At 43.3% G+C, this 23,517-nt stretch overlaps 1 protein-coding gene across 1 annotated transcript in view; it reads right to left on the reverse strand.

The window, feature by feature from the left end:
• Positions 1-6,733, reverse strand: part of zmpste24 (zinc metallopeptidase, STE24 homolog) — a 38,791-nt gene extending 32,058 nt beyond the window's left edge. Inside the window, exon 1 of the mRNA XM_063035043.1 lies at positions 6,397-6,733. Coding sequence (XP_062891113.1) covers positions 6,397-6,504 — 108 coding nt within the window. The 5' untranslated portion in view covers positions 6,505-6,733. The remainder of the gene's footprint in view (positions 1-6,396) is intronic.
• Between the last annotated feature and the right edge of the window lie 16,784 nt (positions 6,734-23,517).

A 23,517-nucleotide genomic window follows, 5' to 3' on the forward strand; every position in this document is an offset into this window, starting at 1 on the left:
AAGTCCAAGTCCATGTTACTCAGGTACAGAGAACAAAAGTGTACACAATACTCCAGCTGGTGTAAAACTACAGAAATACTTCCATTAGCATGGCACAGAAGCATAGCGCAACGCTTGACAGCACCAGGTTCACCTCCACCACTCTCTGTAAGGAGTTTGCAATGCTCATTGACTTGTTGCCGACTCTCTCCCCCACCCCCCCCCATTTCATTTTTTACTTAGAGATAGTGTGGAAAGACCCTTTTGGCCACATCACCAATGAACTCACCTACTTAATCCTAGCCTAATCCCAGAACAACTTGCAATGAACAATTAACCTACTGACCGATCTGGCTTTCAACTGTGGGAGGAAATTGGAGCACCCACACGGTTCCCATACAAATGGCATTGAAACTGAATGCCCCAAGCTGCAAAAGCATTGTGTAAACCACTATATTAACATGGCGCCATAAACAATAATGTGAGATAATCATTTGGATGAGGTTGTTGAAGTAATTAATGCATGCAACTTCAGTAAAATGCCAAAGCAGTGAAGGTGAAACATTCCCTGGGAATGAACGGCTTTAATGTAGGTGGAGTGGGTACTGGATCTGAGCCTGCAGTCATGGAGTTCAGAAGGATGAAAGGGATCTCATTGAGAGAGACTAGAGGTGGTTTTTGAAAGTGATCCCAGGGATGAATGGGTTAATGCATGAGGAGTGTTTGTTGGCTCTCTAAGCCTATACACACTGGAGTTTAGAAGAATGAAGGGGGATCTCATTGAAACCTACCAAATATTGAAAGGCCTGGATAGAGTGGATGTGGAGTTGCTTCCAATAGCGGGAAAGCCTTGCACCAAAGGGCACAGCCGAAGGATATTCGAACAGGGGTTCCCGTGGACTCCTTGCTTATGGTATTGGTCCACTGCATAAAAAGGCTGGGAATTGCTGCTCTAGAACAGATGAGGAGGAATTTTGTGGTGAATCTGAGGAATTTATTGCCACAGGAAGCTATGGTAGCCAAGTTAAAGCTGAGGTTGGTAAGATTCACGGCAAAGGTTATGTGGCGAAGGCAGGAGAATGGGGTTGAGGGGAAAATAAATCAGCCATAACTGAATGGGCTGAATGGCCCAATTCTGCTGTCTTAGGGAAAGTCGGATACAGAACGGACCAAGGAGAAATTATGTTACAGCAAGTTCCTTAGCAGCTGAAATAGGCTGGATTTTCAGGAGATAGCTTTCCCCTCACATGTCATTATTGTTCCTGTAACACTGCATGTCAACTGAGACCTGCCAATTCAACCCATACCAGACATGACGACTCCCTTATCCCTCTCCATAGACCACTGACCTGCTGATATTTCAGGGTTTAAATTGTGCTTTGGGTAGCTTGTAGCCTCTACAAAGTCACCGACATTTCTAGCCGATTTCCCTCCACCCCAGCTTTCTCAATTTCCAAAAACTTTCAATTGTGCAATTACTTGTGATCTTAGGGTCACGAACGTTTCAGAGCGGCTGCAGAATATTCTCAAACGGGAGGGTGAGCAGCCAGAGATCGTGGTGTACATTGGCACATTAGATAAAAAGGGGATGAGGTCCTACGCAGAGAGTATAGGGAGTTAGTAAAGAGCAGGATCTGCAAGGTAAGATTACTCCTAGTACCACACGCTAGTCAGGGCAGGAACAGGATGATAGTACAGATGAATGAGTGACTGAGGAACTGGCGCAGGAAGCAGGATTTCAGATTTCTGGATCATTGGGATCTCTTCTGGGAAAGGTGTGTCCTGTACAAAAAGGTCGGGTTACACCTGAACCTGAAGGAGACCAATATCCTTGCCAGCAGGTTTGCTAGAGCTGTTGGGGAGGGTTTAAACTAATTTGGCAGGGGGATGGGAACCAGGGTAATAGGGCCACGGATGGGCAATTGATATACAACTAGATGCGGTGTGCAGTGAGACGGCGAGGAAGGACAGACAGATGATGGGGCAAAATTGCAGCCTGTGGGATGAGTTTAAGTGCAAGATGGGGGTTAAAAAAAAATCAAAAAGGGTGATGAATACACCACTGATGGTGTTATATTTGAATGCATGCAGCAAACGGAATAAGGTAAACGGTCATGTAATGCAGTTAGAGATTGACAGGTATGACGTTGTGGGCAACTCTGAGTAGTGGCTGAAAGAAGATCATAGTTGGGAGCTTAGCATCCAAGGATACATACTGCAATCAAAAGGCCAGGCAGGTAGGCAGGCAGGGTGAGGTAGCTCTGTTGGTAAAAATAAAACAAAATTAAATCCTTAGAGAGTTGACATAGGGTTGGAAGATGTGGAATCCTTGTGGGTAGAGTTAAGAAACTGCAAGGTAAATAAACCCTGTTATATAGAAGCCTCTGAACAGTAGGCAGGGTGCAGGATATATATTATAGCTAGAGATGGAAAAGGCATGTAAAAAGGACACTGAGGATATTTCAATATGCAGGTAGACTGGAAAAAATTAGACTGGTGCTGGATCCTGAGAGAGAGAATTGGTAGACCGTCACTACAAGATAACTTTTTAGAGCAGCTTGTGCTTGAGTTTACTAAGGGATCAGCTATTCTGGGCTGGATGTTGTGTAATGAACCAGACTTGATTAGTGAACTTAAGATAAAGGAACTCTTAGGAGGAATTTGATAGAATTCACCGTGCAATTTGAGGGGGAGAAGATAAATCAGATGTATCAGTAGAGAAAATAGAATTACAGAGGCATGGGAGAGGAGCTGGCCAGGCAGGGATGACGGCAAACCAGCGATGGGTGGAGTTTGAAACAATTCAGAAGGGGCAGGATAGACACCTCTCAAAGTAGTAGTATTCTAAAGACAAGAGGCAACCATAGCTAACAAGGGAAGTCAAATACAGCACAAAAGGAAGACAGGGCATATAGCATCCCAGAAATTAGTGGGAAGTTAGAAGATTTTAAAAACCAACAGAGGGCAACTAAAAAAAAGGCACAAGGAGAGAAAAAATGAAATTGGAAGCTAAGCTAACCAATAATATACAAGAGGATACCGATTTTTTTAAAGGTACATAAAGAGTAAGAGGTGAGAGTAAATATTGGACCACTGGAAAATTACGCTGAAGAGGTAATAATGGGGGACAAAGAAAAGGTGGAGTATTTTGCATCAGAGAGCTGGTGATCTCTTAAAAAAAAAACTCACCCGGCAGAAGGCAATGGCAAACCACTGCTGTAACTTGCCTTGTACACGATTTCCCAATACGTTAGCGCGGCGTGGAAGGAAATCGTCTACTAACAGGAACTAATTCCGGATTCAACATAGCTTTCCTTTTCCTTCACAGTGGAAGACACTAGTAGTATGCCAGAAATTCAAATGTCAGGGGGCAAAAGTGAGTTTAGTTCTGTTATTAAGCAGGTGGTTGTTTGAGAAACTGGAAGGTCTGAAGGTAGACATCATCTTGACTAGATGGACTACACCCCAGTGCTCTGAAAGAGGTGGCCAAAGAAATTATGGAGGCATTGGTATTCATCTTTCAAGAATCACTAGATTCTGGAATGGTTCCAGAGTACTGGAAAATTGCAAATGTCACTCCAATCTTTAAGGAGGGAGGGAAGCAAAAGAAAGGAAATTACAGCCTGGTTAGACTGACTTCAGTGATTGAGAAGATGTTGGAGTCTATTATTAAATATGAGTTTTCATGATAAAATAAGCCATAGTCAGCACTCTTTCCTCAAGGGGAAATCTTGCCTGACAAATGTGCTGGAATTCTTTGAGGAAATAACAGGCAGGATAGACAAAGGAGAGTCAGTAGAAGTTGTTTACTTGGATTATCAGAAGGCCTTTGACAAGGTGCTACACATAAGGCTGCTTAACATGATAACAGCCCATGGTATTACAGGAAAGGTACTAGCATGGACAGAAGATTGGCTGACTGGCAGGAGGCAAAGAGTAGGAATACAGGGTCTTATTCTGGTTGGCTGCCGGTAACAAGTGGTGCTCCACAGTATTCAGTATTAGGACTGCTTCTTTTCATGCTATATGTCAACGATTTCGATGATGGAATTGATGGCTTTATGTCCTATACAAAGGAGCGGAGGGGCAGGTAGCATTAAGGAATCCGGGAGTCTGCAGAAGGACAGACAGATCGGAAGAATGGGCAAAGAAGTGGCAGATGAAAGTGGCGTGGTCATACCCTTTGGAAGAAGGAAGGCAACCATTTTCTAAACAGGGAGAAAATTCAGAAATCTGAGGTGCAAATGAACTTGCAAGTCCTTGTGCAGGATTCCATAAAGGTTAACTTGCAGGTCGAGTCGGTGGTAAGGAAAGCAAATGCAATGTTAACATTCATTTCGAGAGGACTAGAATACAAGAACAAGAATGTAATGCTGAGTCTCTACAAAGCATTGGTCAAACTGCACTCAGGATATGGTGGGCAATTTATCTAAGAAAAGATGTGCTGGCATTGGTGAGGGTCCAGGGGAGGTTTGTGAGAATGATTCTGGGAAGGAAATGTTAACGTACGAGGAATGCTTGATTGCTGTGGGCCTGTACTTGCTGGAGTTTAGGAGAATACAAGGAAATCTCACTGAAACCCATCAAATATTGAAATGGTCTAGATAGAGTGAATGTGGAAAGGACATTTCCTATGGTGGGGCAGTTTAGCTTCAGAATAGAGGGTCATCCATTTAGAACAGAGATGAAGAGGACCTTCTTTAGCCAGAGAGTAGTGAATCCATGGAATTTATTGCTACAGATGGCTGTGGAGGTCTTGTTATTGAATATATTTAAAGCGGAGGTTGATAGGTTCTTGATTAGTTAGGGCATCAAAGATTACGGGGAGAAGGTTGGAGAATGGGGTTGAGAGAGTTAATAAATCAGCCATGTTGGAGTAGCAGATCAGACTTGATGGGCAAGTGGCCCAATTCTGCTCTATGTATTATGATCTTCACAAGTCATCATCCCAGAGAAAAAGTCTTCGGAAACTGAGAAAACTGGAATGGAGGAAATGGTCCAAAATATAGATGGTTTTCTCTACTGGATCTGTGACAAGACATAGCTGCCCAACACAGTTATGACAGTTATGAAACGACCCAAGTGATTTCTACCTCAACCGCAGTTAGTATCCCATGTCAGGTTGCACATCATCCCAGTTAGTCAAAGAAATCTCCCATCATTCCAAATCCCACTTTTCACCTTCACTTTTCCACAGATTCTGTTTATTCCTCCAGAGGATCTGTTCCAGATGTTACATTATCAGTCTAACATTTAAATTTAATACCTAATATAACTGCTCTAATTTACAAAAAATGTTAAAAGGAATCAATATAATTGCATCATAAGCAAACACAGGAAAGCAGCATCCATCATCAGATGCCCACCGTCCAGGCCATGCTCTCTGCTGCCATCGAGAAGCAGATAAAAGGAGCCATAGGTCCCACACCACCAGGTTCAGGAACAGTTATTCCCCTATAACCATCAGGCTCCTGAACCAGCATGGATAACTTCATTCACCTCAAATCTGAACTGATTCCACAACCTATGGACTGACTCTACAACTCATGTTCCCAATTTTTTTTGTATTTGCACAGTTTGTCTTTTGCACATTGGTTGTTTGTCCATCTTTGTGTAGTTTCTCGCTGATTCTATTGTTTTTCGTTGTACCCACTGTGAATGTCGGCAAGAAAATGAATCTCGGGCTACTATACGGTGACATATACATACTTTGATAATAAATTTTCTTTAAATTTTACTTTGAACATTGCACATTAAAATGAACCATATTCTTAAAGAGACTTCAAAACTCACAAGTGGCCCTAGACTACAGAATTCATCCCTTTATCCTAACTTTAAAATACAAAATAACCAACATATGCTTCAATTAAATTCAATGTCTACCTTTAGCTCTAATGGATAGAGATTGCAAAGGTCCCTTTCACTCATCCAAAATCTGCAGGGTGCTTGTGATAGTGGGTGGAATTGTTAATTTAAATTTATAGTTCAAACACTGCTGCTTTATCTCCAAATGCCTGATAGACTGTTGCAATGATGGGGGCTTCCTTAAATACCAGAGGGCATGTGTTGAAGGTGAGGGGTAGGGTTTTTTTTAAACTCAGAGTGGTGGATGCCTGGAATGCACTGCGTGTTATGGTGGTAGAGGCAAATAGAGACTTTTAAGAGACGGTTGGATAGGCGCATAGATGCAAGGAAGATAGAAGAATATAGACATGGTGTAGGTAGGAGGGATTAGTATTTGGGTTTTTTGATTTACTTTTTAGCTGGCTTGGTACAACATTGTGGACCGAATGGCTCGCTCATGTGCTGTACCGTTCTATGTTCTAAATAAAAAGGCGCGGCCACAGCCCGGAGGGAAGTTCCCAGCCCAAACCCCTCTCCGTCCTCACTGGGGGCCCAGGCCTGGCCCTCACTCACCTGCCGCTGGGCCAGGTAGGCCTCCCAGAGGTACACGGCCCAGGAGAAGAGCAACACCGAGTAAAAGATTCGGCTCTCGGTGTTTAATTCTGACACGGCCTCGAACATTGTCCCGGGCAATCTCGTCCACTACTTCTCTTCTGAATGAATTACTCCGCACACGGCTCCTGAAAATCAAGGGGCCGGCTTCTACGTGGACGGCCCTAGATACCCCTGGTTTCTGAACCGGCTTTTCCCCCTTTCTCGCTTTAACTCTTAATTTTATTGATCTGTCCCTCCCTTTTCTTAAGCCCCTCAAACACTGATCTGGCGCTTGGTGCCGGCTGCGCCACCCTTAAATCAGTCCGGGCGGACAGGAAGTTGGAGTGCCAGGAAGCTTCGTTCCAGCATGGAGGCAGAGTTCCCCCAGTCTCCCTGCAGACAAGAGGAAATGTTCTTAACAAATGCAAAATACTGAGATTTTTTTTTAAAAAAACACTCCTCGTTGTATAGTGATAACTTAGTACACGAATTAAGGCGATTCTATGGTGTCATTAAATCAAAGTAATAAAGTGTGGGCAGAGGTGTGGAGATATGTCTCCGCCAAAGGAGGTGTAAGGCGTTCCTTCCCTCCGCAAACCTGCAGGTCACCCTTGGGCAAGGTGTGGCACCTGCTTAGCCCCCCGGATCAGGGCCACATGAAGCCATGGGAGCTGCAGGTGAATGGGCGTATATGAGCAGCTGGTGCATATTGTTGCATGCCATCTTGGACAATGTCTCCCATCCACTACATAATGTACTGGTTGGGCACAGGAGTACATTCAGCCAGAGACTCATTCCACCGAGATGCAACACTGAGCGTCATTCCTGCCCGTGGCCATCAAACTTTACAACTCCTCCCTTGGAGGGTCAGACACCCTGAGCCAATAGGCTGGTCCTGGACTTATTTCTTGGCACAATTTAGACCATAAGACCATAAGACAAAGGAGCAGAAGTCGGCCATTCAGCCCATCGAGCCTGCTCCACCATTTTATCATGAGCTGATCCATTCTCCCATTTAGTCCCACTCCCCTGCCTTCTCACCATAACCTTTGGTGCCCTGGCTACTCAGATACCTATCAATCTCTGCCTTAAATACACCCAATGACTTGGCCTCCACTGCTGCCCGTGGCAACAAATTCCATAGATTCACCACCCTCTGACTAAAAAAATTTCTTTACATTTCTGTTCTGAATGGGCGCCCTTCAATCCTTAAGTCATGCCCTCTTGTACTAGACTCCCTCATCATGGGAAACAACTTTGCCACATCCACTCTGTCCATGTCTTTTACATATTACTATTTAATTATTTATGGTTTTATTGCTATTTAATTATTTATGGTGCAACTGTAATGAAAACCAATTTCTCCCAGGATCAATAAAGTATGACTATGACTATATCACAAGTCCTGGTTATGTGACCTCTGACAGAAGGCAAACAATCCCTGAAGAGTATTGATCAAGTCAAGTCACTTTTTATTGTCATTTCAACCATAACTGCTGGTACGGAACATAGTAAAAATGAGACAATGTTTTCCAGGACCATGGTGCTACATGAAACAATACAAAAACTACACTGAACTACGTAAGAAAAAACACAAAAACTGCACTAGACTACAGACCTATCCAGGACTGCATAAATTGCACAAAAACAGGGCAGGCACTACAATAAATAATAAACAAGACAGTAGGCAAAGTAGAGGGCAGTAGGTTGGTGTCAAGCCAGGCTCTGGGTATTGAGGAGTCTGATGGCTTGGGGGAAGAAACTGTTACATAGTCTGGTCGTGACAGCCCGAATGCTTCGGTGCCTTTTTCCAGATGGCAGGAGGGAGAAGAGTTTATATGAGGGGTGCGTGGAGTCCTTCATAATGCTGTTTGCTTTATGGATGCAGCGTGTGGTGTAAATGTCTGTAATGGCAGGAAGAGAGACCCCGATGATCTTCTCAGCTGACCTCACTACCCGCTGCAGGGTCTTGCGATCCGAGATGGTGCAATTTCTGAACCAAGCCGTAAAGGCACTGCCCAGAAGAAGGCAAAGGCAAACCACTTCTGTAGAAAAAAAAATGCCAAGAACAATCATAGTCATGGAAAGGAAGACCATGATCGCCCACGTCATACAACACGGCACATAGTGATAATGATGAACAAGAGGTGACAAATGTGCTACCATTTTTACTGACATCAAATCACTTTTAAAAAAACATTCAGACCCAAGTCCAATAGTGCCCAAGTACCAGCTAGGAATTTGTAAGGGAGGACGTGAAGAAACAACTGCCTGCTTTTAGCAACACACACAAAATGCTGGTGAACACAGCAGACCAGGCAGCATCTCTAGGAAGAGGTACAGTCGACGTTTCGGGCTGAGACCCTTCATCAGGACTAACTGAAAGAAGAGCTAGTAAGAGATTTGAAAGTGGGAGGGGAGGGGGAGATCCAAAATGATAGGAGAAGACAAGAGGGGGAGGGATGGAGCCAAGAGCTGGACAGGTGATTGGCAAAAGGGATATGAGAGGATCATGGGACAGGAGGCCCAGGGAGAAAGAAACGGGGGAGGGGGGAAAAACCCAGAGGATGGGCAAGGGGTATAGTGAGAGGGACAGAGGGAGTGAAAGGAGAGAGGGTGCATTCTGGAGTTCGGGAATTTAGCAAATACTAATTTCAACAGCAGCCATTCCTCGGATTTGAACGTGGATGGTAGATTAAATATAGAATGCAGACCGGGACGGTGGGCTTCCTGGAGCTGCAAATTGGGGAGAATTGCAAACATCTCAGGTTCCTGTATATGCATGAATGCAGCTCAGAGTCAGTTGTGATTAACATTCATTTTGGGTGTCTGGAGTGTGGTTGTGAAAAAGATGATGTGTGAAAACTATATGTAATTCAAAGGAATTGTAGGTACATTGTAACTGTGGAATTGTCCTGCTGTTAACTTTGATCTTGAGCATATAAAGCTGTCATGTAACATTGGGTCAAGGAGACCTCTTCTTCCAAGGGTGTCTCAAGTACGATGTCTGTTGCTTGTTTTTGTTGAATGGATGCTCCTGCATCCACAAGCTTCAGTCTCCCTCTCTCCGGTGACTTTCTTCACGTGTCACATCTCATTCAGCTCTGGCAAGACAAAGTTTGCAGCAGGGGCCATCCTGTGTCAAGTATCACACACACAAAATGCTGGAGGGACTCGGCGCAGCAGAGAGGGAGAGGGACAGACGACGTGTCGGGGATTGTGCAGCTCTCTCTGCATCGCGCCAGATTCCCAGGACCTGCAGGCTCTTGGATCTCTTTCTGTAAAACGTGTTGGTTGCCAGCTCATCTCCTGATGTCTTATTTGAGCCATAATAGTAAAAACATAAGGGGGACAAGAATGACATTATTTACATAACACCCTCCACCTCTTTTTTTCCCCCTAAGTGTTCGCATGGCCAAGGTTTCTGGTTTGCTCTAAGGTTCCAGCTTGGCTCAGTCACACTCGCTCAAGTGAAAAACCATCTGAGCGGACAAGAAGTGAAGCCTTCTTGCCAAAACGTAGAAAAACAAACAAGCCAGACTGCGTACGGCAAGAACCCAAAATAAAAGCTAGTTTGCGTACAGCAAGATCCCGAAAAGGGCAGCAACATAATGACCAAATATACCAAACACGAGGGATTCTGCAGATGCTGGAATTTCAAGCAACACACATCAAAGTTGCTAAACTAGCAATTTTGATGTGTGTTGACTAAATATACCAGTTTTTTTTCTTTTAAATTACATTGCTTGAGAAATAAATATTGGCCAAGACACAAGCTCATCAAAATAAAAATTGCCGTGGGATCCTTTACACTCGTATCAGGGAGGCACTCAGTTTGGTTTTATTTATTTATTTACACGGAATAGGCTCTTCAAGTTGCATCATCCAGCATTCCCCCGATTTAACCCTGGCCTAACCACGGGACAGTTTACAATGACAAGCTAACCTACCAACGGGTACAACAGGAATTCTGCAGATGCTGGAAATTCAAGCAACATACATCAAAGTTGCTGGTGAACGCAGCAGGCCAAGCTGGCATCCATCTCTGAGGACCCTCACCATCTGGGAGATGCCCTCTTCTCATTTCCACCACCGGGGAAGAAGAACCTGAAGGCACACACTGAATAATTTAGGAGCAGCTTCTTCCGCTCCACTGTCAGACTTGTCACCTAGTGGTCCGTGAATCTCCGAACACTTATGGACCAAAATTCTCCCCCCATTCCCCTATTTCCCACTCTGACCTTTCACTTCTCACCGGCCTATCACTTCCCCTCCTCCTTCCCTTTCTCCTGTGGTCCACTCTCCTCTCCTATCAGATTCCTTCCTCTCCAGCCCTTGACCTTTCCCACCCACCTGGCTTCACCTTTCACCTTCCAGCTTGCCCTCTGCCTCTTCAGGCATCTTCCCCCCTTCCCCCTCAGTCCTGAGGAAGGGTCTCGGCCCGAAACGTCGACTGCTTATTCATTTCCACAGATGCTGCCTGACCTGCCGAGTTCCTCCTCCAGCATTTGTGTGTGTTGCTCTGCCTTTTCCCCTTTTTTGCACTATTTATTTATTAACTAAGTAACTTTTATATCTTGCACTGTACCGCTGCTGCAAAATAGCAAGTTGCACGTCATACGTCAGTGACCAACAAACCTGTTCCTGATTCTAATTCTTTCCATAGATGTTTCCTGACCTGCTGGGTGTTTCCAGCATTCCCTGTCTTTACTTTGGTCAGGATCATCGTTTGGGAAGCTGCACAGGATTGGCTGGAGCAGTTTGGTGAAGGTTGTGGGAAATTTAAAACTGAAGTTTCATGGCTTCTTGACCACTGAGAGGGGGTAATCGCAGTGACAGAGTTTCAGAGGCAGATATTATCATAAATGTAGAGGCAGGTGTGAAATCCACGTAGCTTTAAGATCTGTGCACCACATGAAAAGTCCAAGGTTGAGTCTGAACGTGGACAAGACTGAAGAGATGATTGTGGACTTCAGGAAGGTGCAGGCTGACCACTCCTCACTGCGCATGAACGGCTCCTCCGTGGAGAGAGTTAGGAGCATCAAGTTTCTTGGAGTGCACATAATGGACAATCTCACCTGGTCCCTCAACACCATCTCTTAGGTCAGGAAAGTACAGCAGCGTCTCCACTTCCTGAAGAGATTGAAGAGAGCAAGGCTCCCTCCCCTTTGTAACCAATTTTCACAGGAGCACCATCGAGTGTGTCCTGACCAACTGCATCACCGTCTGCTAAAGGAATTGCAAGGCATCCGGCCACAAGTCCCTGCAAAGGGTTGTGAGGACTGTAGAGAGGATCACTGGGGCCTCTCTTCCACCCATCAGAGGTATTTATCAGGAGCGCTGTGTACGCAGGGCCCTTAGCATTGTCAAGGAACCCACCCGTCCATCCCACAATCTTTTTGACCCCCTACCATCAGGCAGGAGGTACCATAACAGTAGGGCAAGGACCATTGGGATGGGACACAACTTCTTCCCCCAGGCCGTGAGACTACTGAACTCCAGCCACCACCCACATCTCATCACGTATGAAGCGCCAGTACTGTTACACTGTTTACTTTTTGACGCAAATGTGTCCAAATGCACCTCATGCTGAATGCCAATCTTCTGGAGTATCTTTTATTTTATGTTAATTTATTTGTGGTGATGTTACTTTGTGTGTTGCGTATGTGTGTGTGTGTGTTGTGTATGTGTGTTGTGTATGTGTGTGTGTGTGTGTGTATGTGTGTTGCATATGTGTGTGTGTGTGTTGCGTATGTGTGTGTTTGTGTGTGTATGTGTTGTGTATGTGTGTGTTTGTGTATGTATGTGTGTTTGTGTATGTGTGTGTGTTGTGTATGTGTGTGTTGTATGTGTGTGTTTGTGTATGTGTGTGTGTGTTTTGTATGTGTGTGTGTGTTGTGTGTGTGTGTTTGTGTATGTGTGTTGTGTATGTGTTGTGTATGTGTGTGTGTTTGTGTATGTGTGTTGTGTATGTGTGTGTGTATGTGTGTGTGTTTGTGTGTGTATGTGTGTGTGTGTTGTGTGTGTGTGTTTGTGTATGTGTGTGTGTGTTTGTGTGTGTATGTGTGTGTGTGTTTGTGTGTGTATGTGTGTGTGTGTTGTGTGTGTGTGTTTGTGTATGTGTGTGTGTTTGTGTATGTGTGTGTGTTGTGTATGTGTGTGTGTATGTGTGTGTGTGTGTTGTGTATGTGTGTGTGTGTTTGTGTGTGTGTGTGTGTTGTGTATGTGTGTGTGTTGTGTATGTGTGTGTGTGTTGTGTATGTGTGTGTGTGTTTGTGTGTTTGTGTGTGTGTGTGTGTGTGTGTGTGTGTGTGTGTGTGTGTGTGTTATGCACCTTCGTCCAGAGGCATTTTGCTTTGTCTGGTGGTGTACACATGTACAGCTGAACGACAGTAGCCTTGAACTTGCACTTGAGTTTATTGCCCTATTCATGGCAGTGATGAAAAACTGATTCTGGCTTCTTCCCCCTTCCCTCAACCCGTGATGACAACTGTTCATTCCTCTCATAGATGCTGTCCGGCTTTGCTGAAATTCTCCAGCATTCCGTGTGCGTGTGCGTTGTTCCAGAGTTCCAGCACCTGCAGAGTCTCTTGTGTTCATGCAATGAAAATCTTACAGCAACATCACAGATACTTAGCGTCATATCGGTTGGAATGTAAACAAAGCATAAATAAATGTTTTCAAGAAAGAACACAATTAAGACAAAAAATAATTGTGAACACAAAAAAAGAAGACAAATTATGCAATAAATACTGAAATACACAAGGTTATATAAACTATGTATATATTAGTAGTTCTTAAGGTTGAATAAGCTCCCACTACCTATAAAGTGATCCAAATGGCGTGTGACTCTAACAGCCTCTGACAACCAAGTCCAACTCTTGGCCTTCACGTGGGGCTTAGCTACTAGGCCCGGTGGAACTGTTTCTACTGACAAGAGAAGGGGCAAAGGTGGGTCACTGGAGCCTCAAAACCAGTTGCTTCGGGCAGGTGGGGCTCGTCAGCCTTGGACGGCAGCCCGCCTAGGAAAAGGGACACTCTGATTTTAAACCTCCGCTGCCTTGCGGCCTTGCCCACCCATGGGAGACGCTTCGGGAGTAAACCCCGAGGAAGAAACCTGGAGCCGGGGTCCCTAAGGCAGTTTGATGTTGCTTACAACTTCACTCTGGCAACCTCTGCGATGACACTGGTTCCAGGCTGTATCAGCCCTTGCCCTTCCCTTGGACCACATCAGTGACATGGAGAGGGGGAACCCACTAAATGGGCAACAGCCGGTTCTTCAAATCCTCCCGCCCAGGCTTGTGCCCTGGAGAGGACACAGTCCCATGATCCCCTGCGATCGACGGTTGCCTACTCTACTCTACATATTAATTAATTAATTCATTATGTGCTGTGTTGTAACCTAAAACCTAAAACCTCTAATTCTTGATTCCTTAATCCTGGAAAAAATACTGATTGCATTCACCCTAGCTATACCCCTCATGGTCACCCGAACATTCCATGATATGTCATCATCATCATCATCATTACGCGCCGTGTCGTATGACATCATCAGTATGTGCATGGGCGATCATGGTCTTTCAGTGCCTGTGATTGTTCTGGGCAAATTTTTCTACAGAAGTGGTTTGCCATTGCCTTCTTCTGGGCAGTGCCTTCACAAGACGGGTGACTCCAGCCATTATCAATTCTTTTCAGAGATTGTCTGCCTGGCGTCAGTGGTCACATAACCAGGACTTGTGATGTGCACCAACTGCTCCCATGGTCAAGTGACCCTGATCTTGGGGCTAAGCAGGTGCTACACTTTGCCCAAGGGTGACCTGCAGGCTAGCGGAGGGAAGGAGCGCCTTACACCTCCTTTGGTAGAGATGTATCCCCAGCCCGTTGTCATATATATATACCATCATCTCCACCGCACGGTTATCTTCAAGATCATCTACTGATTCTCCAGCCTGTGAGCTTCAAAGTAATTTACAACCCCACCCTGCTTCCCACATCAATGTAATCAGCAGATCCCAAGGACTGATGCTGGGCCCGTTCTAATCTCTTTGGTTCACTGAATACAGGACTGTGGGAAGGAACGTCTGAGTTCTTTTTATAGCCGACTAATTCCCAGGCTGGTGCAGTTACTTTCAGAGTCTGCTGGCTAATTCACACAGAGCAAACTTCCCCCGGCACTAATAGCAGAATGATCATGTGATTTATTGTCCTAATGGTGCGCTGAAGGAAAAAATGTTGACTGGAGCATACGGATTCTGTTCAAGCGGCCCAAAGGAAGCTTTCTGTTCAGCGCAGGCCGAAGTTTCACAGCTTGCTGAAGGTTAGCATTCTCTTCACTCTCCCTCAGCACGGTCCTGAGATTTCAGATTATGTACTTGTGCAGTATGCTTGTGTGCTTGTGTGTGCAAAGCATGTGATGTGTGTGTGTGTGTGTTTGTGTGTTTTTGTGTGTGTGCGTGTGTATGTGCGTGTTTGTATGTGTGTCTGTGTGTGTGTGTTTGTGCACATGTGTGTATGTGTGTGTTTGTGCAGTGTGTGTACATATGTGTGTATGTGTGTGTGTGTGTGTGTGTGCATATGTGTATGTGTGTATGTTTGTGTATGTGGGAGTGTGTGTGTGTGTGTGTGTGTGTGTGTGCATATGTGTATGTGTGTATGTTTGTGTATGTGGGAGTGTGTGTGTGTGTGTTTGTGTGTTTTTGTGTGTGTGCGTGTGTGTATGTGTGTGTGCGTGCATGTGTATATGTGTTTGTATGTGTGTCTATGTGTGTGTGTGTGTATGTGTGAGTATGTGTGTATGTTGTATGTGTAAGTGTGTATGTCTGTGTGCGTGTGTGTATGACCATGTGTGCATGTGTGTACGTCTGTGTGTGTTTGTGTGTTTTTGTGTGTGTGCGTGTGTATGTGCGTGTTTGTATGTGTGTCTGTGTGTGTGTGTTTGTGCAGCGTGTGTACATATGTGTGTATGTGTGTGCGTGTGTGTGTGTGTCTGTGTATGTGCATGTGTGTGTGTTCGTGTGCTTGTATGTATTTGCTGGTGTCTGAATGTGTGTGTGTATTTGTATCCTTGTGTATATATCCTGGTATCTGAGTGTGTGTTTTTACATTTTTCTACAAATTTTTTCACGGAAGTGCTTTGCCATTGTTTTCTTCTGGGCAGTGTCTTTACAAGATGAGTGACTCCCAGCCATTATCAATACTCTTCAGAGTTTGTCTGCCTGGCATCAGTGGTCGCATAACCAGGACTTGTGATATGAACCAACTGCTCATACGACCATCCACCACCTGCTCCCATGACTTCACGTGACCCTGATCGGGGGCTAAGTAGGTGGCACACCTTTCCCAAGGGTGACCTACAGGCTAGCAGGGGGAAGGAGCACCTTACACCTCCTTTGGTAGAGACGAATCTCCACCCCGATACCCTTGAAGGTAGTGCAAGTGTAGAATAAAGTGCTGCAGTTTCAGAGAAAGTGCAGTGCCAGTAGACAGTAAAGTGCTAGATCACAAAGAGGTAGATTGTGATCAAGAGCCTATCTTTACCATAACGGGGACCATTCAATAGTCTTACAACAGCAGGACAAAAATTGTCCTTCAGTCTGGTTTGTTGTTCCTCTCCACACCTTGTAGAGCATTGGGGAAAAATCTTTGCCATTTCCTGAGCATTTACCTGTTTCTTACGAGGCCACCCAACCCAGCACGGATGGAAAGCATGCAAGGAGCCGACCAGATTCGAACCAGGGACCACTCACCTCAGAGTCTGCTGCGGCTGCCATTACACCACAGGCCAGCCTTTCAGGTTGCTGGTACACGTTTACAGGGTTTTGTATGTTCGGCACGATGGAAGGGGGTGAAGAGAGAACGTCTGGGGTGGGTGAGACCTTTGATTATGCTGGCTTCTCCACTGAGACAATGAGAAGTATAGACAGAGTCCATGGATAGTTTTGGTTACGTACTGAGCTGTGTCCACAGGTCTCTGCGGTTTCTTGTGGTCAGAAGCAGAGCATATCAAACCATGATGCATCTACATAAGACATCTTCTTTCATATCTTGGGATTAAAATTACTTGTAAATACAAAGATTTATTTAAGACTAACTTCTTACCATTAATAGACCATATTACTCAACTTTCATCTAAATGGTTTCCCTTATATTTGACTTTGATTGGTCGTATTAATGCAGTTAAGATGTTTTTTTTTGCCAAAATTTTTATATGTGTTTCAGGCATTACCAATTTTCGTTCCAAAATCTTTCTTTGATAAAGTTGACTCTAAAATTTCTTCATTTATTTGGCAGAATAAGAATCCGAGACTGGGTAAAATACATTTACAGAAAGCTAAGAGAGATGGAGGTTTAGCATTACCTAACTTTAGATTCTATTATTGGGCTATTAATATTCGACATATGAAATTTTGGTTACTTGACCAGGATATACTATCTATTCCTAAATGGGTAGCATTGGAATTACAATCTGTTCAGGGTTATACACTTGGCTCTATTTTAGGTTCCTCTCTCCCTTTTGATTCGAAATGCCTTAAGCAGGTCTCTAACCCGATAGTTAAATATGCTTTGCGCATTTGGTTTCAATTCAGAAAATTTTTTGATCTTAATCAATTCGGGTTAGCGATTCCTATTTTAGGTAACATATTTTTTCCTCCCTCTTTTATGGATCGCGCTTTTCAAACTTGGAAGACTAAGGGTATTTTACGGTTTTTGGATTTATTTTTAGATGGTTCCCTTATGTCTTTTGAACAATTATCTAATAAATATAACTTATCAAGAATACATTTTTTTAGATATTTACAAGTTAGAAATTTCCTAAGTACTATACTTTCTTCCTTTCCAATGCTTCCTCCTACATATATTTTAGATTCGATAATTAACCTTAATCCATGTCAGAAAGGTGCATCGGCTATGATTTATAATATTATTATGAAACTTAGGAAAGCTCCATTTGATAAGATTAGGGTAGATTGGGAACAGGAATTGGGGCTTACCATTTCTGTGGATGATTGGGGGCAGATTTTACAATTAGTTAATACTTCCTCTATTTGTGCTAAACATTCCCTAATTCAATTTAAAGTGGTTCATAGAGCACATATGTCCAAAGATAAGTTAGCGCGTTTTTACTCGCATATTAATCCTTTCTGTGATAGATGTTCGGGGCAGATAGCCTCTTTAACTCATATGTTTTGGTCTTGCCCTACTTTGGAAACTTTTTGGAGAGATATTTTCAATATTATTTCTAAGGTATTAAATATAGATATCTCTCCTCACCCTATTACTGCTATCTTTGGACTACCTACAATTTCTAGTAATCTTTCCCCTTCAGCCCGTAGAATGATTGCATTTCTTACTTTAATGGCGAAAAGATGTATTTTACAACATTGGAAAGAGCTTAATGCTCCAACTACCTTTTTTTGGTTTTCTCAGACGATTTTATGTTTGAATTTGGAGAAAATTAGAAGTAACCTTTATGATTCTTCATTTAAATTTGAACAGATTTGGGGACCTTTTATTCGATATTTTCATTTAATGTAATATTTACCCTTCTTGTTTTTTTTTCACCGTTTTTAATGGAGGTCGGGATTGAGGACGTGATTTTAAGTTTAACTCTGTTTGGTTTCAAGTTAGCCCATTGCTTTGCTTTGCTTTTAGTTAGTTGCACGGTGGGTTTTTTTTTGGGGGGTTTTTTTTTCTTTTTTTTCCATTGATATATATAAAATTTAGTATACTATTATGTTATCTTGGTTTCTTATGTTTAAATTACATTGTTTGTAGTATTTTTTTTGGTATTGATACCTTTTGGAATTTTATTATACTTTAACATTGTATTAATGTTTATATGGCTTACCTTTTTTGTATACTTACTCAATAAAAAGATTTAAAAAGAAAGAAAGAAAAGAAAAAAAAAAGACATCTTCAACGTTCCGCTCCTTCCTCATTTAATTCACTTATACAAATCCAGTTCTGACCAATGCCTTGATAGCTCCTTAGTGGCTCAGTTTAATTTGCTAATATTCTGGTGACTTTTTGCTACCTTTAAGAAGCTGTATAAATGAAGATTAATGTTGTTGCTATGGGCTCCTCAACAACTGAAGTCACTTTGTGAGGAAGGGGCTAAAATTTTCTTCCTAAGGAGATGTTGTCCAGTACTGTTCCTTCTAAAATGCACGGGTACACAGCCACGTAGTAACTGAAATGCTCCCACGCACATAGCCTTCGTTACCACATAGTTGGAATTTTCATTTATATAATTTTTTTTAGATTATGAGGATGCACGGTCCTCTTTTATTGTCATTTAGTAATGCATGCATTAAGAAATTACAATATTCCTCCACTGTGATATCATTCAATTCATTTTTCTATTATTCAATTCATTCAACATGTGTGTAATCATGTGGATAATAGACTTCTTGAAGATGAATTAAAAGAATGGCAAGCCCTTGACCCTGTTGCTATAGCAAACGCAAACAAATTTTATATTTGGAAAAGAGAATGTACAACTGACAAAAATACTCAGCTATTACAAGCTACAAAAAGAAATGTTGCCTCAAAAATATTGCTGCAATACTGTGATTTCATATTTGTTGTTTCTGAGAAAGTTAAGACTGGTTCAGTTAAGATGCTCACTGGTATGCTGCCTAGAAGCAAAGATTTTGAAGATTTGTCAATTCCTGCTGACATTGTTGGAGCAGTTCAAGCTTCTAGTGCTGACTGTGAACATGGATTCAGTCTCATGAATGTAATCAAGTGTAAATCCAGAAACAGACTAGAAATGGAACATTTGAATGAACTAAGAGGATTAAGATGTATCTCTCATCTGGATGTGAAATTAATCCGAATGGGGTTTATTGACAATAGACTTGTAATAAAGACAGATGAGAAAAAGTTTCCAAAATGAGAAAGGTTTTCAATGTTGTACTGTATTCCAATGAGGCTTCCATTGGTTAGAGTCGACCATGGATGTTATATCCTAGCTCTCTTGATATGCAAGCCAGGACAGTACAATCTGGAGAGCAAGCTGTTGTCCAAGTAGCAAGCTCCCCCTCTCGATGCACTTGATCAACCCAAAGGAACGGCAGAGACTGACAGAGTTTGGCACCAGCAGTGTCGCAAGAGTTGCCAGTCAGCGTTGGACTCAATGTAGGAGTGTCTCCATCTCCAGATTGTTCCTTTGCATTTACTCCCAAAGTCTTTCCCATGAGTGGGTACAGCCGCAAGGCCCCGAGGGTTTGAGATCAGAGTTTTCCTTCTCCGAGATGAGCTACCAGATAAGGTTTGTCCTTCGTCATCGATGAAGACCTCGACACCATTAGTACTTTTTTACGAGGTCGAGTTGCTAGCTCGACACTCAACCTGGCACAGATGGAAAGCATGCCCGGTAGCGGCTCGACTGGATTGGAACTTGGGAACCTTCGCTCCTGGAGTCCGGCGCTGATGTCACCGCGCCACCAGCCGGCTTTTGGTGCCGAGACTAGCCCTTGATTTGGATTTAAGTGAGGGAGAGTTGCGCAGCGTCAGCCTCACTCTCTCTTCCCAATTCCCATCTGGATCCAGTGACAAGACAAGAGTCGAGATGGCTGGAGATGGGACTAGGCGCAGTGGATGACCAGGACGTCTTCTGTGTCTTGTCCTGCTCGACACGTTCCACAACACTTGCAGAGACCGCCTTCTTGACCGTTGGACCTTCCATTGGTCTCGTCCGCTCAGTCCGCCGGAGTCTGTCTTCACATGCTGGGATAGACAACTCCCTACCTCACTGAGGGTTTGAGACTCGTCGGCTACCCTCACCTGGTTTAGCCGGCTTGTCGAAGCCATTGCCCGGGGTGTGGCCGCTGTCGCATGCAAACAGCTACGGGGAGCCACAGGTGAGAGTTGAGTGCCAGGTGGGGACCAAAGGTGGACTAACCGCCTGAAAAGGACACGACATGTTCCCCCACCAGAGGTGCTACCCCTCCCTGACACCCCATACACTCCTACCAACCATTGCTGACAAGCCCCATCTGCCCGAAGCAACTAGTTTTAAGGCATCGGTAACCCACCTTTTACCCCTTTTTCTGTTAATAGAAACATTTCTACCGAGTTTAGCAGCTAAGCCACACCTGAAGACCAGGAGCTGGTCTTGGTTGTCAGAGGCTATTTGAGATGCACACCACTGGGAGCACTTAATAGGTCATGAGAGCTTATCCCCATTACCACCCCCAGCTATAACAACCTAAAGGTTATAACCTTCAATTAACAAGTAAAATCGAAAGTATGTGATTTTTCAATTTCTATTAAAAATATTCATAGTATGCATATTATAAAAGAAAATTTAAAATGCCAGGCAGTTTTCAGACCGTGTAAAAATTTCCTGCTCAGAGCAATGGTTGGTCCACGCAGCTGTTTAAAAAAATTAGAGGGAACACTTCTGTCCCGATAAGTTACTCCACCCATCTTCATTGGGAGATCATCGCTGTGATTGGAGCACCATGAGAACTGCAGGGACGCGGACTAACCGGCAGAATAAAGTCAGTGACCCAAAAGGAACAGCCCAACAGCAATGCCTGAGGCTGTTACCCATCAGCTCAGCCAAAGTAGGGCAGCACTTGGACATCTTACGAAAGAGGGCCAGGGGAGCTCCCATCCTATCGGGCATCAACAGCCACAAAGGATTTTATTACCATAATAGGCTTATTTTTGGAGTAACATCTGTACCTGCTCATTGCCAGAAAACTGTGGGCCAGGTTCTGTGAAGTTTCTCAGGCCATCAGCGTTTTCAAGATGACATCATTGTTCCCAGTGAGGATGACAAGGAACCTCTCCAAAATCTTAAACCACTGTTAAAGAGATTAGAAGATTATGGGCTCAGAGTATGATGTGACAAGTGTGAATTCTTTAAACCAATCATCACTTCTCCAGCTCATCCTCTCAAATCCCTAATAGATGCTTTTTCCAAACTTACAAGCTTTTCAATACAAAACATTATTGTAGGTGGGGATTTTAATTGTCTCATGGGCCCATTGATGGACAGAGTGCCTAATGGTCCCCCATTGCTCTCCTCACAGTCCAAACAAATCATGGGCTTATGTGGAGAACTAGGACTTGTGGATGTCTGGAGGTTGTTACATCCCTCAGACAAAGACTTCACATTTTTTTCTAATCCACACAAGTGTTATAGCGGAATAGACTTGTTACTAACCTCCAAAACGCTCCTAGATTTAGTTGTATCCTGGACAATTGGAAATATCGCTATTTCTGACCATGCAGCAGTATATTTAAATATTAAGCCCAAAGATAATTCAGCATGATCTAGACATTGGAGGCTTTTATTCTAAAAGATAATAAATTTATAGACTACTTTACTTCTGAATTTAAAACCTTCCTATCTATTAATTCCAAATCAGCTAGTAGTCCATCGATGCTCTGGGAAACTGCTAAGACCTATGCAAGGGGATTAATTATCTCCTACTCTGCTAGTAAGAAGCGACAAGCTGCGGAACAGCTTCGCCCAGTGGAAGCAAGGCTTGCGGCAGCTGAAAAGGATTATATTAATAAGCCTTCTGCAGCCAAGTTACAGAATATCACAGTCCTACACTGTACACTAAACTCTTTACTTACACAAGCAGCCAAAAAAAAATTGACATTTGCTAAACAACGATTGTTTGAACATGGTGAAAAACCAGGTAGGTATTTGGCTTATTTAGTTAGAAAGAAAAATGCCTCTCAGACTATTGCTTCAATTAGGGATGGGACAGGAGCCCTCACTAGTAATTCTAAAATGATTAATGTTGTGTTTAAAAATTTTTATTCTAAATTGTATCAATCTGAGCAATGTAATGATGGACAATCTAGAATGGAGTCCTTTTTCAGGAATTTAGATCTCCTAGGCATTTCTTCTGAACAAGAATCCCTCCTCAATGCTCCGTTATCTATACATGAGATACAGGAAGCTGTGAGACAGATGCAGAAAAGGCCTTTGATTGTGTCGAATGGCCATATCTTTTTTTCACTTTAGAACTATTTGGTTTGGGCAATAATTTTATTAAGTGAGCGAAGGTTCTTTATAATGACCCTTTGGCTACGATTCTCACTAATGGAATTAGGTCGGATAATTTTAGTATTCTGAGGGGCAGCCGGCAGGGCTGCCCTTTATCACCACTATGTTTCACACTAGTGATTGAGCCATTGACTGAGACTATTCGGCGAGACCCCAAAATATCTGCTCCAGACATAAGACTAAAGTCACATAAAATTACATTGTATGCCGATGATGTTCTAATTTTCTTATGAAATCCTGCTATATCAGTGCACCACCTTATACAATGCATCAATTCATTTAGCGCCTTTTCAGGTTATAAAATAAACTTTACTAAATCAGAGGCTATGCCTCTGGGGAATCTGTAGCAGGTACCTGACACTCAGGGTGTTTTCCCCTTTAAATGGTCGCAGACAGGTTTTGTTTACTTAGGCATATTTATCACACCTACGTTTGATCAGTTGCTCAAAGCTAACTTCACACAGTTATTTGACAAAATCGAGCAGGGTCTTGAGCGATGGAGCACTCTTCCCATTTCTTGGCTTGGCCAAATATTCTTGCTCAAAATGAACATTCTTCCTCATCTGCTCTACCCAATGTGAATGATTCCAGTCATTTTTCCCCAACAAATACTTTAAAAAATAAATTGCTGGTTTGTTTCTTTTATCTGGAACAAAAAAAGACCCTGTATTAAAATGTCTAAGTTACAGCTTCTCAGTAGTCTAGGGGGGTCAGGATTTTCCAGACATCAAAAAATATCATTTAAGTTCCTTTTTATCTTATGTGGTTGACTGGGTTTGCAGGGACCCCTCCTCAATTTGGCTAGACATTGAAGCTTCACAACAAAGTGCCCTCTTATTAACGCAAACAACAGGAATTCTGTAGATGCTGGAAATTCAAGCAACATACATCAAAGTTGCTGGTGAACGCAGCAGGCCAAGCAGCATCTGTAGGAAGAGGTGCAGTCGACGTTTCAGGCCGAGACCCTTCGTCAGGACTAACTGAAGGAAGAGTGAGTAAGGGATTTGAAAGTGGGAGGGGGAGGGGGAGATCCAAAATGATAGGAGAAGACAGGAGGGGGAGGA

This window comes from Mobula hypostoma, chromosome 28 (assembly GCF_963921235.1).
Source record: "Mobula hypostoma chromosome 28, sMobHyp1.1, whole genome shotgun sequence".
Taxonomy (NCBI): domain Eukaryota; kingdom Metazoa; phylum Chordata; class Chondrichthyes; order Myliobatiformes; family Myliobatidae; genus Mobula; species Mobula hypostoma.